Below are 17,182 nucleotides of genomic sequence, written 5' to 3'. Positions count from 1 at the left end.
ACTTCTGTCAGTGACATATCTAGCACATATCCTTTACTAGAGGAAGTTATCTTTTCGCCCAAGATGGTAAATGATATCTATAATTCCTTTTCAAAATTCCTGTTAAAATTTTCATTTCTAAATAGTCTAGCTGATGTATTCTAAGGCATTTTCGAACCATGTGTTAACAGTCTCATTTAGCTATTAAGTAGCACTCTGCATATTAGGCTAGGATCAGCTTATATGGCTTGATTCTCTACTGCTTTATGCTGACATTTATTAGGAACAAGCCAACTCCATAATCCTGCTGGGACTGAACATGTGACATTCACACGAGATCAGAGCAATCTAGGCCTTTCCTAAAGCTGTTAAGGAGCAGAACACCAGGTACTAAGAACAGAAAAACTTCAGAGGTTTGAGTCTCTTCACTTATTTCTTTTTTCCTTTGCATTTAATTATTGTTATTTTTTTGCTGTTGTTCCAGGTCATTACAGAGACGTACACCAGTCATCTAAAATAAGTTTGGAGTTTTAAGTGCCAGAATTGCTTTTTGCCCATTGAAGGCACTTCTATAGCAGAATTATAAAAAAAAAAAAAAAAAAACAAAGAAAAATAAGCAAGCAAACTTCCTATATCAATCTTGTAAAGGTTCAACTAGGTTACCAAAAACCCTAGCACTATTTATTTCTCATAAGTCTTAAGACCAACCCAAATGGGGCATTTTTCCAAACTATATAATAGCTCAATATTGACTGAGCAGAATGTTGGGCTGCAGAGCAAGAAAAAAGAACAAATTCCAGTGCATCTGTCATAATGACAAAATATACCAGTGAAACTTGCTCATCAGTCCCCTAAAACAGTAACCAACTCTAACCGTAAATATAGATTATAAAGCAAACAGAAGCTATTTATACTCTGAGGTTCTTATGCTAAGTAAGCATTACTGTGCTTTTACCCATCTACAGGAAACCCATCTACTAGACACAGTTTAATACAATAAGCAGTGCTATTTTCAAATATTCAACACTAACGAACATCTCATTAAATTTAAAACATCTCGAAGACTTCACTTACTTTAAAAATGCAGTGTGGAGAGGTAAATATGCCTTTTTTACAGAGTTACAGAAGAAAAAATAACACATCACACTTCAGCAGTTTTTAATAAAAAAAAAAACCTGTGCTGTCTCCTTAAAAAAATTGCTCTGGCATATCTGTTCAGTTCTATAATTAATCCAAAGTTACCTAGTACTACTGACTTTTCTTGTGATGTAACTAACTCAGCATATAACTGTCTGCAATTAACCTTTTTTAAACAAATGCTGACATCAGAGACATGAACATTTAAAGGCAGTATCTGTGTTACACTGCTTCCTTCAGCTGCTGTACAGAAAGCAGTCCCACACAAGACAAGCTGCACATGCCACAGCTGTATTACTTAAAGGTATGGAGTAGGTTCCACATGCTTTTTTTTCCGCTACTAAAAATAAATTTCAAATCAGTAATTTTTGCCTTAGATACATACAGTTAATCTAGTTCCAGGTAGAAAAACACAGTGAGGATGAGAAGATTCTGATTTAACATGAAAGAAGTCACTCAAGTCAGCTTTTACTTTTGTAAGCAACATGTAACTGGGAATACAAAAGGACAATTCAAGGACATAAAACTTTTAGAGAATGTTCAAAGGAGAGCTACAAAGATGGTGAAGAGTCTAGAGGGGAAGCTATATCAGGAGCAGCTGAGATCCTTTGGTGCGTTCAGCCTGGAGGAGACCAAGGGAAGAACTCATAACCTATGGCTTCCTCACGAGGAGGTGCAGAAGGGCAAGTCCTAATCTCATCTCTCTGGTGACCAATGACAGAACCTGAGATAACGGCATGAAGCTGTGACAGGGGAAATTCTGGACAGAGATCAGGAGAAAGTACTTCATTGAGAGAGTGGTCGGGCACAGGAATAGCCTCCCATGGGAAGTGGTCATAGCAGCAAGCTTGCTGGAGCTCAAGAACCATCTGGACAACGCTTTCAGAAACACGGCTTGATTTTTGAGCCAGGAGTAGGACTTGATGATCCTTATGGGACCCTTCCAACATGGTTTGGATGGGCATACACTCCGCTGGGTGAAACACTGGCTGGATGGTTGAACCCAAAGAGTTGTGGTCAATGGAGTTAAATCCAGTTGGTGGCCAGTCATGAGTGGTATCCCCCAGGGCTCGGTACTGGGGCCGCTTTTATTTAACATCTTTATTCACTATCTTGATGAGGGGTTTGAGTGCACTCTCAGTAAATTTGCAGACAACACCAAATTGGGAGGGAATCTGCTGACAGGTGAAAGGACGAGGGGAAATGGCCTTAAGTTGCACCAGGGTAAGTTTAGGTTGGATATTAGGAAACACTTCTTTAACAACCCAAGAAAGGGTTGTTAAGCACTGGAATAGGCTCCCCAGGGAGGTGGTTGAGTCAACATCCCTGAATGTGTTTAAAAACTGTTTGGATGTGATGCTCAGGGACATGATTCAGCAGAGGGTTACAGAAAAGGAAAAAGAGTCTTTAAAAGATTCTTCACACTGTCAGAACAGAAGAAAGATACTTCAGGTGTCACTGAAAATCAAGCCCAAAATACCAGTTAAGTTCTTTACTCAAACCTCTTCCTTTAAATAACATCACTAAAATTAAAGGACTGTAGTTCTTCAGTCTTGATAAAGCACAATTAGCGATCAGTGTTTTGAATATAAGAGTTTAAATAGAAGGCTATGGCAGCATTTAAAAAAAAAAAAATCAAAATATCAGTAGAGTCTGTGCACCCAGTCCTGTAGTACTGGACAGGGAATTTAATGGAAAATACTTCAGAGAAGTAAATGACTATTCTTTCCAGCAGAATGATTTATTTGAGGACAGAAATTAAAGTTATGCAAATCTTTATTTTTCTCCTCTATTTCATAGCAGGTTTTTTATTTCATAGGAATCACTTCGAAGGTAAAATATATCCAGTACCCCAAGCAATTAACATGAAAAGAAAAAAGACTGATAAAAAGAATAGTCCAAGGGACAAGTATGTAAGACTGAAAGAACTATTCAATCAAGGTATAATAATCAAATTTTCCCTGAATTATATTCAATAAGAATATAAATATTTGCAGAAGAGATGAATGGGTTGTTGTAAGAGAAGTTAAAGTTCTAACATTGCCTCATCACTCCCTTTGTGTCTCTTCGAAAAGAATCACCATTATCAGAGAACTATTTGTTGCAAGTCAGATTTCTGTCTGTATTCTAGATTTAAGGTGTGCATACACAGCTCTACAAGCAACTAATAAAAGAGACATAGGCAATACACACAACAGTTAGTAATGCTTGACAGACTTCAGTCCGAGTATAAGCAGTCTCACACATCAAACTTTTCACAGATGACAAAGGAAGAAATTCTAAGTTAACTCCCACTTGAATGCTACAGTCTTTCCTTCTAGCTCAACTTTGCTGTGAAGGGCAAGAAGAAATCAAGCTTCTCCTGTCCGTCCTCATACATTTGGTTGTTCATCTACTGGCAAATATGTGCCAGGTTTTGCTGTACGAATAAAAAGGTTCATAAATTTGTAAGTTTCGTCTCACCTGTTTACTCTGAGAGTCAGCCTTACTGTATTCATTAAACTACTTATCCATGAATCCTTGCTCACAACTGAAAATCCTAAGGACAAGTAACAATGGGTACTTAGCAACCCAGAATTACACTGTGTTTGGTGGTTCCACTAGAAAATGAGAAACCACTGGAATGCATTTATTTTTCACCATAAAACCAGCTGCATAAACACTTCCAGGGCAGAAACCCAGAATTTTATGGATTTAAACGCCATTAGAGGAAACAAGCACTATTCCTCCTTCAGACCTATTTCCTCACCTAACATATACAATTCTTTATAACTTCTGTACTTGCCTTTGGTCACGTATGATGTCCTGCCATTAATACAGAAATAATTTAAAAGAAAAAGTAGACAGCCTATTTTATTACTCATCCCACTTCACAAATGCAAGCAGATTTTTTGTAAGGAATAAAGAGTACAGTTTGTTTCAGCCCTTGGTGAGAGGCATCAGATGGTCCTTGTCAACCTCTCCCAGGAGCACAGTACGTTTTTTAAGCGGTTGCTGCAAAGCCTTAGCTCTGATGGAGGCCTAAAATGAGACAGTTTGAAAGCTGAGCTATGAACCAGAGGAATAAAGACCAGTGGCCTTAAGAAAATAGGGTATTTTAAGCAGCTTGTGTATTTTTAAAACTTATAGCTGGGAAAAGCAATTAGATACACAAAGCAGAAAAAGCATTCAACTGCCTACCACCACATGACTCTCACTCTGTCATTCAAAATGAAATGACAGTTATGGTTGAGAGTGCTCCATTGTTTTCTGCCCTTACACACAACAGTGGTTTTCAAGGAAGATGCAATAGTTTGAATTCAGCTCTAGCTGGTCGTTTTGTTTCCACCTATTCGACCCTTTACACTAAAGGTGTCAAATAAGCTTCATCTTCAGAGGACCTGAGCAGAAGTTAAAAGTTACTAAAGGAAATATCAGCCATCTTTTGGATGTGAAAAAACATTCATAACTGAAAACTAGTAAAATACACTAGTTTGGCCTTTTATCAGTAGTTGAGCATACACATACCTCTACAGGGAGTACAGGTTATGTTCACTGCTACCACATGGCCAGTCTGTTGAAGTACCACGTACAGAGCAGACAGCTACCTCACTGACTGAACAGATCCCATCCCTAACATTTTACTTTTATGTAGAAAATATGACTTTCACCAGTTCATGTTTATTATTAACATACTTGTCCTGATCTCCTTCCGTGATGTGGTAGAGACGATTAGCACCTCCATCAGCACAAGCTCTCAGTGCAGCTGCAAGTGAAGAAAGAGAGCATCAGTATGTTTATTTTAAATAAAAAATCCTAACCACTTCTGTGGTTTGACTTGACTCTTCTTCCTCTTAAAAAAAAAAACAACAACACATTTTAATGGCTTTTATCAGCCAAATGCCAATCTTCACCCAACTATGTCAATGCACTTTCCAAATAGCTGCTTTCTGTCTAACCAAGTGCCCATTCAGTTTTAACTGAATGGGAGGGCAAGTACTCAAAATCTGAACAGGGAGCATCTGCCACATACGGGCATATACTGGTCTAAAGAAACTGAAATTTGCATCTTTTATCTAACAGTCTCCTTCAGCTAAAAAATTACTAAAGACTTGCATAAGTACTAGCAAAAAAGAGATAAGGCATTAAAAATGCCATTTACTATCCCCTGAATGGCACCAAAAGTGATAATTACACTACAGTTCCAAGACTGCTCTGCAGACTATTTGAATTATCTGAAACAAAGCCGGGGGGCTAACACTGAACACTAAATCTTGAAGGATCCTGGAACAAAAGGAATAAAACCACAATCATTTTCACTGCTTACACAACTTGTGTCTGCAAAGAGCACACACCACTAATTCCAGTTGATTTAAACAAGCACAGATGTGCCTTTGTATTTTGGTTCCTTTATTTAGATTTTAGAAAAAAGTATTCTAATGCTATCACTATACAATCAGATATAAATTAGTATATTTTATTCATGAGCATGTCCATTAAGGATAATTCAGCTAACCTGCAGTTCTTAGACAAGAACTTTTATATATAATAAATTAAAACTGAAAATGACCATGAAAATAATAGTCTTTATCAGCTCTGTTCAGAGATGCACAGGTCAGATAACCGCAGTGCGCACTAGTGCAGAGCGTCCCTTACAGCCCTGAAAGCAGAGAAATGCGCTGGTAGATCAGAGAGGGCTGAAAGTTGGAGTATTTGGGGGGTGGTAGTGAAAAGGTGAGGAGAAAATCAAGGAGAAACAAAGAAAAGGAACAGCCTGCCAAAGTTTGGGAAAAAAAGGCATAAATAATCAGATTGGGTACTTTCTGCCACTGAGAATTCATATTTCAGCTAAAGCTATTTTCCTTTGGTGTCAGCTTCTCAGTTGGAATGGCCTCTCCAGTGATACAGACCTACCTTTTTCCTCTTGGTACTCATTCAGTAGGAAACCTGGCCTACCTCTCTAGCTTAATAATCATCTTTGACAGGCTATACAAATTTGGACAACGGAGTTCATCAGACTGCACTTCTGTATCTACTATCTTCTTTAAGCCACTCATTTTTATTTGGCTGCTGAATTCCCAGCACAGGGAATGTTCCTTGTATTAAAACCGCTACCCAGTACAATGCAAGCTTGGGTCAGGCTTCTTGCCAAAAAAGAAAGGCAGAGAGGCACAAAAGCTGCTATCCATCACATAGGTAGGTAGGGGTACAGCAGCTTCTTACCTGCAGATAACAAAACTCTATATGGCTGCAGAACTAGCACAAAACTTCTCAGCATCTTTTCTATCAATGCTCCTGCTCCAACAAGACCTTTCTCTCTTATCCACGTCTATACTCATATCCATATAATTACAGTGCTCACTAAGCACTAATGTTTTCAGTTTCTTTGTGCAAGTTATGCTTTTTTTTTTGCCTCTTGTACAATCAATGAATATACAGACGATATAGTATATCCAGAAGTTTGGCTGATGTAATTATTATACTGGAGTAGGAAAAAAGGACACTCACTGTATCCCAGGTGCACAAAATAGACTCCATTGGAGCGGATCTCCAGAGAGATCCTTCCCTACTGGTGGTCAGCTCTTAAATGAGTCTAGGAGAGGTGCAGCCAGGCTCCACCCCTTCCTGCAGCACAAGTGAATTGCCTTCACCTGTGCTCCTGTGGCTGACTCAATGCTCAACTCAGGTGGCCAATCAGAGGTTCAGGCCATGATTCAGCAGCCCCATACACTCCAGCCCTTCACAGCATGAACCAATGATTAGGTTGACTAAAAGAGTGAGCTTTTCCTAATACAGAGATCCAATATACTGCAACGCTTACACAATTTCACCGTGACACATGTTGGTAAATTTCAAGATGAGTGACGATTGGTGAACATTGATATTCCTTTATGGGCCAGTGCTCAATGATGTTACTGGAGACATGCAGTCGTGAGGTGCCGGTCTGTCCTATGTTCCATCAGTCCCATGAAGACCATCACTGGGTGTTACACATGATCTGACAGTAACACTGGAATGTTTTGATGACATTTCATTCCTCCCGGTGATCCTGAAGGCTCAAAGACTCACGGGGGAAAAAGTACAGATGTTTGAGGTACCAAGAGGGGAAGGTCTGCCCTCTAGGGCAAGATACAGGCCGTATTTCTATCCTGGGTAAACACTTCCACTTGTACTGGGGCATGTCCTGGCCGTGTGTACCACGCTTTCTGGCCAGATGTCTGCAGCTGCATAATAATATCAGGCACCAAAGGGGGTGGCCTGATCTTCCATACGGACATGATGAGGGTCCCTTTAGCAATGAAGATTGGAGTGTTGACCACAACATCAGTAGGCCATGTACCTATTACTGGAGGGACTACTGAGCCTCCCACCTCCAACAATCTCCCCCAAGGTGCAAGTAGGCCACACCACTTGGGTCCTCCTGCACCTTCCAAGGCCATTTTATTCTATGGGTGCCAGGATCTAAATTCTCAGGGGTAGGGAGCAGAAGATTATTTTCATGACCAATCAGGGGTCTTACCTGATGATCAGCGCCCGTAATTTGGATCCTAAGTGGGGTGGCCCATGTTGTCTGCAACATTCTCAGGGCACTGGGTCTGCCGTCTCGGGATCTTTCATTCAGGTCCCGCAAGGTTTCATACAGTCTTTTTGTCCACCCCTGCTTCAGGAAGGTGGGTCAGATCTTTTACCCACCCCTGAATAAGCAGAGTGGCCTTGACTATAACTTAGGCCGTTTGAGTTATTGGCTTTTCTGCCTGCAATGCCGAATAGGCAGCCAATAACTGTTTTTCAATCATACTGTATCTTTCTTTTGCTCCATGCCACACCTGAGACCAGAAACCAATGGGGGTCTGAACAGAACAGAGCATTACCACGGGCCCCAAACAAAGCTGTCTTCAGTTATATGAACATCCAACTTGGCTGGGAGAGTAGGATCAAATATACCCAATGCCTGGGCTTGTTTAACTGCCAGTTTTGCTTGTTGGAAAGCGCACTGTTCTGTTTTCCCCCAATCCCAAAGCTGCCCCTTTTTTGTGAGTCTGCACAGTGGCCTTAGCAGCTGCACTAGGTGAGGTATAAAGGAATGCCAGTATCCCAGTATACCTAGAAACTCTTGCAGCTGCTTTGATGTTGTAGGGACTGGGAACGCCTGAACCTTATCTATGACAGCACTGGGTAGTACTTTGGTCTTTCCTGACCAAACCACCCCCAGGAATTTTACAGACAGGCCCAGACCTTGCACCTTTTGGGGATTTATAGCCCATCCCCTCTGTTGTAAATAGGTGATTAATGAATCTGCAGCCTGTCCTACTGCCTCCAGTGAGTCAGATGTCAGCAGGAGATCATCAATACAGTGATACAAGTTAACATTATCTGTTTTTTTCCAATCAGCCAGGTCACGTGCCACTAGATTGTCACAATATGTTGGTGAAAGCACATACCCTTGTGGCAGGACCTGAATGGTAGTTGGGATACTGAAGAACACTTTTGCTAAATCTAGGACACAATGATAGGTTTTTATCTCCCTACTCAGTGTGTCCACTAGGGAGGCAATATTAGGTACGGCCGCATAAATAGGCGGCGTGACCTTATTTAACTCCCTGTAATCTACTGTCATTCTCCACGTGCCATCCGACTTTTGCACTGGCCATATGGGGGAATTATATGGGCTGTGGGCAGGTCTTATAAATGCACACTTTTTCTAATTTCTGCACCATTTTTGATTTTTCATCCTGCCCACAGGGAGTCTATACTGTCTTACAACGGTAAGCCGGTGCGGTTTCAGCAGGCAAATTGGCCCATGTTTTGCATGGCCTCCTAAGATTGCCTGCATCGCCTGGACACTAGTACACCTTTGTCAGAGTCTGAACTCTCCCATGGTTGTCTGGAGAGCCAGACCGCATAGAATATCTATGCCCGAGATGTATTCCTGGACTGGGGCAATAGACACCTTATACTCCCGGGGTGGGAGACGCCCAACCCCTAATTTTAACCATGTTTGAGTGACAGGAATAGTTTGTCCCCCAAAACCACCAATCATCACTCTGTCTCCATCAAATTTGGTTGGATCTTCGTAGATAATTGATGTTTCTGCTCTAGTGTCCACTAATACCATAACTCTGAGTTATGGGACCAATAAATCATTAATTCTACATAGGGCCTCCGTTCCCTTCTGGAGGCCCTACGGGGACTAACATCCCTCGTCATGCGATGAACTGGGCCAAAGTCAAGTCTTCTGTTTCAAGTGGTTCAAGCATTGTAGCCCGAGGCACATGAGGAGACTTTTTTTTTCTGTTGGGCATGATGAAATCCTCTAAATTCCACGTCGTCATCAGTACTGTTCCTGTAACTTTTACCCTTGGTTTCTTAGGGTAGTTTTGGAATCTCTGATTGTCCTTCGGCTGTCTCCACAGCTGATGGAGGATATGACTGGGCTGGCGGTCATTCTCAGCAAATTGGACCCCAGCCTGAATTAAGTCATTAAACATTTGTTTTCATGAGACCCTTATGGGCCCTGACTGAGAGTTTCACATAGGTGACCTCTTGGTTTTAACTACTGGGAGCACCTCTGTTTCTTCTATTACTCAGATATTGCGCCTAGTGCACAGACTCTCTCCCCCAGATCAGCTACTATTTGGGCAGCCTGTTGAATCATGGCTTCCGAGGTCACCAGAGGGTTTAATATAGAAACTAAGGTCCCATATAGGTGGGAAGGGGCCTTTTGTAAGATTAAATCTCACATATCTGCTGAGAACTTAATCATAGAATCACAAGGTTGGAAAAGACCTATAAGATCATCTAGTCCAACCATCTTCCCACTACCACTGCTACCACAAGCTACTAAAGCATATCTCACAGCTCCTCGTCCAGATGCCTCTTGAACACTTCCAGGGACAGCGACTCCACCACCTCTCTGGGCAGGCCACTCCAGTGCCTGACCACTCTCTAAGAGAAAGAGTTTTTCCTTGTGTCTAACCTAAACCTCCTCTGATACAACTTGTGGCCATTTCCCCAGGTTCTGTTCATTGGCAGGGAGAAAAGGCCAAACCCCTCTTCACCCCAGCCTCCCTTCAGGAAGTTGTAGAGTGCAATGAGGTCTCCCCTGAGCCTCCTCTTCTCCAGACTAAACAATCCCAGCTCCCTCAGCCTCTCCTCATAAGACTTGTGCTCCAGATCCCTCACCAGTTTTGTTGCCCTTCTCCGGGCACACTCCAGGGCCTCAACATCTTTCCTGCAGTGAGGGGCCCAAAACTGAACACAATACTCGAGGTGCAGCCTCACCAGTGCTGAGTACAGGGGGATGATCACCTCCCTGCTCCTGCTGGCCACACCATTTCTAATACAGGCCAGGATGCTGTTGGCCCTCTTGGCCACCTGGGCACACTGTCGGCTCATGTTCAGCCAAGCATCAACCAACACGCCCAGGTCTCTTTCTTCTACACAATCATCTAGCACTTATCCCCAAGCCTATAACGCTGCTTGGGGTTATTGCAGCGAAAGTGCAGGACCTGATACTTGGCCTTGTTGAACCTCATCCCGTTCATCTCAGCCCAGTGATCCAACTTATCTAGATCCCTCTGTAGGGCCTCCCTACCCTCAGGCAGATCAACACAACCTCCCAACTTGGTGTCATCTGCAAACTTACTGAGGGCGCACTCAATCCCCTCATCTAGGTTGTCAATAAATATACTAAACAAGATGGGTCCCAGTACCAACCCCTGGGGGGACACCACTCATAACGGGTCGCCAGCTGGACTTAACTCCATTAACCACTACCCATTGGGCACAGCCCTCTAGCCAGTTCCTTATCCAAAGAAGTGTTTATCTGTCCAGACCACAGGCAGCCAGTTTCCCCAGCAGAAGCCGGTGTGAGATCATGTCCAAGGCTTTGCTGAAGTCTAGGTAGACTACATCAACAGTCCTTCCCTCATCCACCAGACTGGTCACCCAGTCATAGAAGGAGATGAGGTTGGTCAAGCACGACCTGCCCTTCATGAACCTGTGCTGGCTGGGCCTGATCCCCTGGACACCACGCACGTGCTGTGCAATCTCACCCAAGATGATTTGCTCCATTATTTTCCCCGGTATTGAGGTCAGGCTAACAGACCTATAGTTCCCCAGATTCTCCTTACAGCCCTTCTCAAAGATGGAAGTCACATCAGCAAGCCTCCAATCCTCCGGGACCTCTCCAGTTAACCAGAAGCACTGACAGATGGCCGAGAGGGGCTCGGCAATCACCCCCGCCAGCTCCCTCAGCACCCAAGGGTGTAGCCCATCCGGTCCCATGGACATCCTCCAGATGGAGGAGAAGCTCTCTGACTGTCTGCACCTGAATCACTGGGGCTATATTCTGAGTAGGGTCCCAGACTTCCAAATCAGGGCATAAAATGCCCAGCGGATGACTGGTCTGGCTATTAAAGAATTACAAAGGGATTACACTATAACTATATAAGAATGCATTGAGGACCTCAGTCTTCTCCTTGTCCTGAGTGGCCACATTCCCTGCTGCATCAAGTATAGGGTGAGAAATATCCTTGGTTCTTCTTTTGCCATTGATATATTTATCTATCAATATATATTTATAAATGGATTTTTTGTCTTTTATTGCAGTGGGCTATCAAACGAGACTTCGTATATCGCTTCTCTCATGCCTAATTCACGAATTTAATTTTGAAGATCCTCCATGGAGGACTATAGTCCTGTGTTTAATGGAATGTCTGTTTTGTTTGGCCAGACCATACGGCATGCTGCCATTAACCAGTCTATTATTGAATGGTTCTTATCGCTATACTGGACAGCAGTGCATAGGCTCTGCCTGACAGCAGGGTGTAACATTATGGTGGCCAGCTTTGCCACTTCTGGCCCATTCACCATGACACTTTCTGCTCCTGAATACCATAACCTGAGCAGCCATGCAGGTACACTCTCTCTTGGCCTCTGCTGAAATCGCTGCTCCATATCCATTAATTCAGTTGGAGTGTAAGGCCTATCTGTCACATGCAAATGCATTTCAGCAGGGGGCCATTGGTCAGGGGGCACCCCTGCTGGTCTATCTTGTACTTTCTTTGTTTTTTGAGTTATAATAGGACAGAGTTCCAGGGAGTCCGCCCTAAGTGGAACCTCTAGATCTGACTTAGATTTTCTGCTTTCCTGTTCAACCAGGTCCGCTACTTCAGAAATATGGCTATTATCTACTGAAATACTGCAGACGTGACCTAGAGACTGTAAAATTGTTTTTTTTTTTTTTTTCCCCCGTTAATACATTAAATTCTTGTTCCAATTTGTCAATATGAGCTTTTAATAGCTGATTTTCACTTTCTAAGTTATCTGATCTTGTCTTAGCTTGATTTCAGGCATTTAACAGTGGCCATGCCACTGTGGATGTAGCTAATTGCCTTTCTTTTGTGGTTAGAATATCTCTGTCTAGTCCTTGAAAATATTCTGTCATGAGTACTGGGGAAATATTCCCCATAGTATGCAGGCGACCCCATTTCTCAATTAAGGTCGTTAATTGGTAATAAGGAGATCCCAGAAACCCTGGGATCTGCCCAGGGATCATTTTATCTAGCAGAATGGCATTCTCCCCTTTGACCCATTTATAGAAATTCCACAAAAAAGCCATGATATAAAGTAGATTCGGCCTGCCTAGCTCGCCAATTGTACAATCAATGAACATACAGATGATATAGTATATCCAGAAGTTTGGCTGATTATTATACTGGAGTAGGAAAAAAAGGACACTCACCATATCCTGGGCTTGTGTAATAGACTCCAGTGGAGCGGATCTCCAGAAGAGATCCTTCCCCACTGGTGGTCAGCTCTTAAATGGGTCTAGGAGAGGTGCAGCCAGGCTCCACCCCTCCCTGCAGCACAGGTGAATTGCCTTCACTGGTAAATACTAGACTCTTTCTATGACCTAAAGGTGCCTGACAAGAGGTCTATGATAGTTGTACGTTGTTCACAGAGATAAGACTACTATTTGATATCTCAAATTAAAACAGTTGCCTTACATAGTGCTGTGGTTTGGTGATTTTTTTGTTGTCAATATTCCGCATCAGAACGTCATGTGAACCAGTGGGAGTTAAAGAGTTTACGTTCTGGTTCCATTTACTGCCTCTTATAAGCATTTTGAGTATTCTGATGGGAGGGGAGGGCGGCATTCCCGGAGGACCTGGCGGGCAGAGGAAGATAGATGGACTCTGGACAGGACCCAGCAGCTCTCCCACAGGGATTCCCGCACAGTTCACTGCAAAGAAGGGCACATGCCTCCCTTGCACTACCGTGGGGACTCGCACTTTGGGAGCTCTGATCTCTCTCTCATTTTGTTTGATTTTGCTGGATTTAGTAAATCACCATTCCTCCTCAGATTGTTGCCATCGTGCTTCTTTTGCTGAACCCATCTGCTAGCTCTCTGCCCTTTCCCCTCTCCAAGAGTGTGTGGCCCGCAGCACACTTCGCTGTGGGGCTGGGGCAGGCAAACTGTACACCTTTTTTTTTTCCCCCTTTTTTTTTTTCTTTGCTCTTTTGTCTCTTTTTTTTCCCCAAGGCCTGTGCCTCCCCCCCTTCGTCACGGACTTAGATCTAGGGATAACTCTGTGACATATAGCTAGAATTTTCTCCACATATTTATTCTCATCACTCAGCAGCACTGTGAAGTTATTTAGAGAATCTATTTATGAGGTATTGATCCTTCACCAGCAAGGTAATAACTTATGCTGGAACAAACCAAAACTGCACATGCCTTAAGTAACCAGCAGGAAATTAACTGATTGGCTGGAGGCCAGTAAATCATACTACTTCTACCACTACCAAGCCCTGCTTGATAAAAAGTAATTATATATATTAGTTGGAAGAATATGTAACATTATTACCCTTAGGTGTTTAAGGAGATAGTCAGCAATTGCAGACTTACAACTCAGATGGAATTTTTTTATTAGAAGGTAATAAGAACTGTTTTTATACAGTGTTTTTTGTATTAATGACAAAACCGTTTTACAAACAACCATTTGGCCAAGGTGCAGCACGGCAATTGTGCAGGCAAATCTAGCAGCCTATGCATTTTGCAATTGCCCATGCTAAGCCTCATTAATTATTTCAGCAGAAACTGAAGGATCTGAATAAGATTAGGGCACTGTTTTTCTTGGCATCATGAAAACAGAGATACTTTATTTCAAGAAGTTTATGATTCAAATAGATTTAAAAGAAAATACTCAAATGAGAAGGTGAAAAGAGACACAGAGGGATGACATGCTCATGCATGCACAAGTCAAATAGAAGCAACCAAACTGATTGCTGAACTCTAAGAGGGAAGAATAATTTATGTGGTCAGCCAAAACAAAGTGTCCTGCCCGCACATTCTCTTTTGGATCAGGAGGATATTACACCATTACTGGAGAACCCTCAGATCCGCCAGGTACCTTGCATGCCATCTAGCTTATTCCAGTCAGAAAGCACAGAGTTGGTAAAAATGTTATTTAAATGTTATTGTTTTTTAAAGTATTAGACTGAACAGCATTCAGTTAAGTCCTTGTCAAGGAGGAATCATGTCAAGTGATGTACTGGGAACTCTCTGTACCTCTGAGAGAGTTTCAGACGGGCAGAGTGAAGGATATACCAAGGTCCTTCTGAGTAAAGATGGTCATTTTAAACAGTGTCTTTTCTGGTAGGAATCTATGAACTATTTTCCTTCAACAATAGAGACAAATATTAAGCCTGCTAGTGAATACAAAACTGTTCTAACATAACACAAATAATGAAAGCAAAAAGAACCTCTTTTAGTAAATACCAAAAATTTCCTTTAACTGTGAGATAGAATATGAACAGCATAGCAAACACAGAAAGAGAAGTCCCAGCTCTGAGTTTTTGCAGAAGAGAGGCAAGTATCACAAGCTGAATAGTCCTGCAGATCCAGGAGAGAAAGAGTCTGTACAGAACAGGTGCAACTCTTGCAGGTTGAGTAAGACCAGGGTATAGAAAGGGTGCCACCATACAAAAGACAAAACACCATACAAAACACCAATACCAGAGGGGGGAAAAAAAAACATAAAAAAAAAATCATAAAAATCTGTTACATTCCCCAAGTAGTTACTGCAAGGGAAATAAAGCAGTTTTGTCATTTCCTTACATTTTTGAATTAACCCAGGCTTTTGCCCCAGTTCAAATTTATAAAACCCTCTGTTTAATCAATGGATATACAGATGGTGTGTGTGTGTGTGTGTGTGTGTGTGTGTGTGTGTGTATATATATATACACACATCCAGGAGCTTAGCTAATATAATATATATATAATAATATATATATAATATAATTTATATTGGAGAAATAAGAAAAAGTCACTCACCCTGTCCTGGGCTCGCAAGATGAACTCCTGATGGAGCAGATCTCCAGAGAGAGATCCTTCCCCACTGGCAGTCAGCTCTTAAATGGGTCTAGGAGAGGTGCAGCCAGGCTCCACCCCTTCCTGCAGCACAGGTGAATTGCCTTCACCTGTGCTCCCATGGCTGACTCACTGCTTGCCTCAGGTGATCAATCAAAGGTTCAGGCCGTGATTCAGCAGCCCCATACACCCCTCTAAGTATATCCCCATGTTTCTTTACTAATCTTACTTAACTCCTCTAGCTATGCAACGCTTTCCCTTACTGAGTCAGTAATCTGGTTACCATAATTAACCTGCCAGCATAATCAACACATAAGAGAATGCTGCATAATTAATGACTAGGAACATTATGTACAAAAGACAATATATTTGGCTTGCTTGACACATTTGGCTAGTACTTTTTTTGTCACAATATTAATAAAAATATCAGTTACCAATAGCAAAATGCATAATCCGTATTTGTGTTTTCTGTTTTTCTCATTTGTCTTGAAGAAACCGTGATAATATGTTTCACAAATCCACAGATTTGGGCAGTTGCAGAACGCTAGCCAGAGGATATATTTGCTCAAACTACTGCCATGTGTTTCTACCTGTTATCAGGATTATATGCAATGGCTGTGAGATACCAAATACTGTTCAGTGCAGACATTCTTATTTTGGTACCTCCGCAGCTCTTTTAGCCAATCATCTCTCTGTTAGTCCATTCACGTTTTCTACTTTGCAGCTGGACACTGCTCTCGCTAAGAGGCTGCTTAAATATTTTAATTAAGTCTATGGTTAAATTAATTTGACTTGAACTGAAAAGGTTTGGCTTCTGTCACTGGTATTTTAAATGCACAAGAGTCCATGAGGCTCTAAATAAGCACTGGCAGAAGGTCACTTGCTGTCAATATATTCTATTGTTCCAAATAAAATTAAAGAAATATGCAGGTGCTTGTCAAGCTGCTGTTACAGATAAATTTTCATGCTGCTGCAAGACAGTAGTAATGGAGTCAACCTTCTGCAGGTGTACACAGCACTTTCTAAGAATAGGAATATCACCAAATAGGAATTCCAATAGGAATTTAACCAAAAATTCCTCCTTCTGCCTGTGGTGCTGTATGGTTTTAGATACACATTTCCAGCTCAGGAACGAATTTCAGTTTTTACAAATGCTGTGCAAAGCAATGGCTGTTATCCTTAACTGACTGCCTACACGAGAAAGGTCCATCCACTGCTGATGTTTCATAACCAACCTCTATGCAATCTGTATCAGTCAGGACATGAAAGCCCAGTATGTGCAGCCAATGCCAGAGCAGACAGCCTGCTTCTTCTGTACGGAACAGATTCTGAAAGATCTGCAACACACCTAGGAATGTACCTCTAGGTTTCCTACAAAACTGGTGCACATCTCTAATCGCTCACTTGGAGCTGTAAGCATCACAGAAATATCAGGTAAGCAGAGGCAGTTTTCATTAAGCAATTAAATACAGGAACACAAAGAAGGAAACAATGTGCTGATGAATTCAGAAACACTATTCTCAGCCCATTTGTTCAATCCTATGATAACACAAACATAGAAATGAAACAAAGGGAAAATGAATCAGTTTTAACCACAGACAATAGCCTCCTCTGCATTTTAGCAAAAAACTAAGTTATACAGTCCACAAATCAAAACCTTGCTTAAACAACAACAAAAATTGTAAAAAATAAATCTCAATGCTCACTACA

The 17,182-nt window shown here is 41.9% G+C and overlaps 1 protein-coding gene across 24 annotated transcripts in view; it reads right to left on the bottom strand.

Annotated features, from left to right (window-relative positions):
- TPK1 (thiamin pyrophosphokinase 1) overlaps positions 1-17,182 on the bottom strand; it is a 269,647-nt gene that overhangs the window by 169,176 nt on the left and 83,289 nt on the right. For all 24 annotated transcript variants that reach the window (XR_014882231.1, XR_792765.4, XR_014882228.1 and 21 more), the window contains exon 3: positions 4,792-4,861. Coding sequence is in view for 14 of the 24 variants with exons in the window: in XM_085220023.1 (XP_085076149.1) it covers positions 4,792-4,861 (70 nt within the window). In the remaining 10 variants the exon portion in view is untranslated. The remainder of the gene's footprint in view (positions 1-4,791; positions 4,862-17,182) is intronic.

This window comes from Meleagris gallopavo, chromosome 3 (assembly GCF_905368555.1).
Source record: "Meleagris gallopavo chromosome 3, MGAL_WU_HG_1.1, whole genome shotgun sequence".
Taxonomy (NCBI): Eukaryota; Metazoa; Chordata; class Aves; order Galliformes; family Phasianidae; genus Meleagris; species Meleagris gallopavo.
Note: the sequence above shows the minus strand (reverse complement) of the source record. Positions and strands in the feature narration are given on the sequence as shown.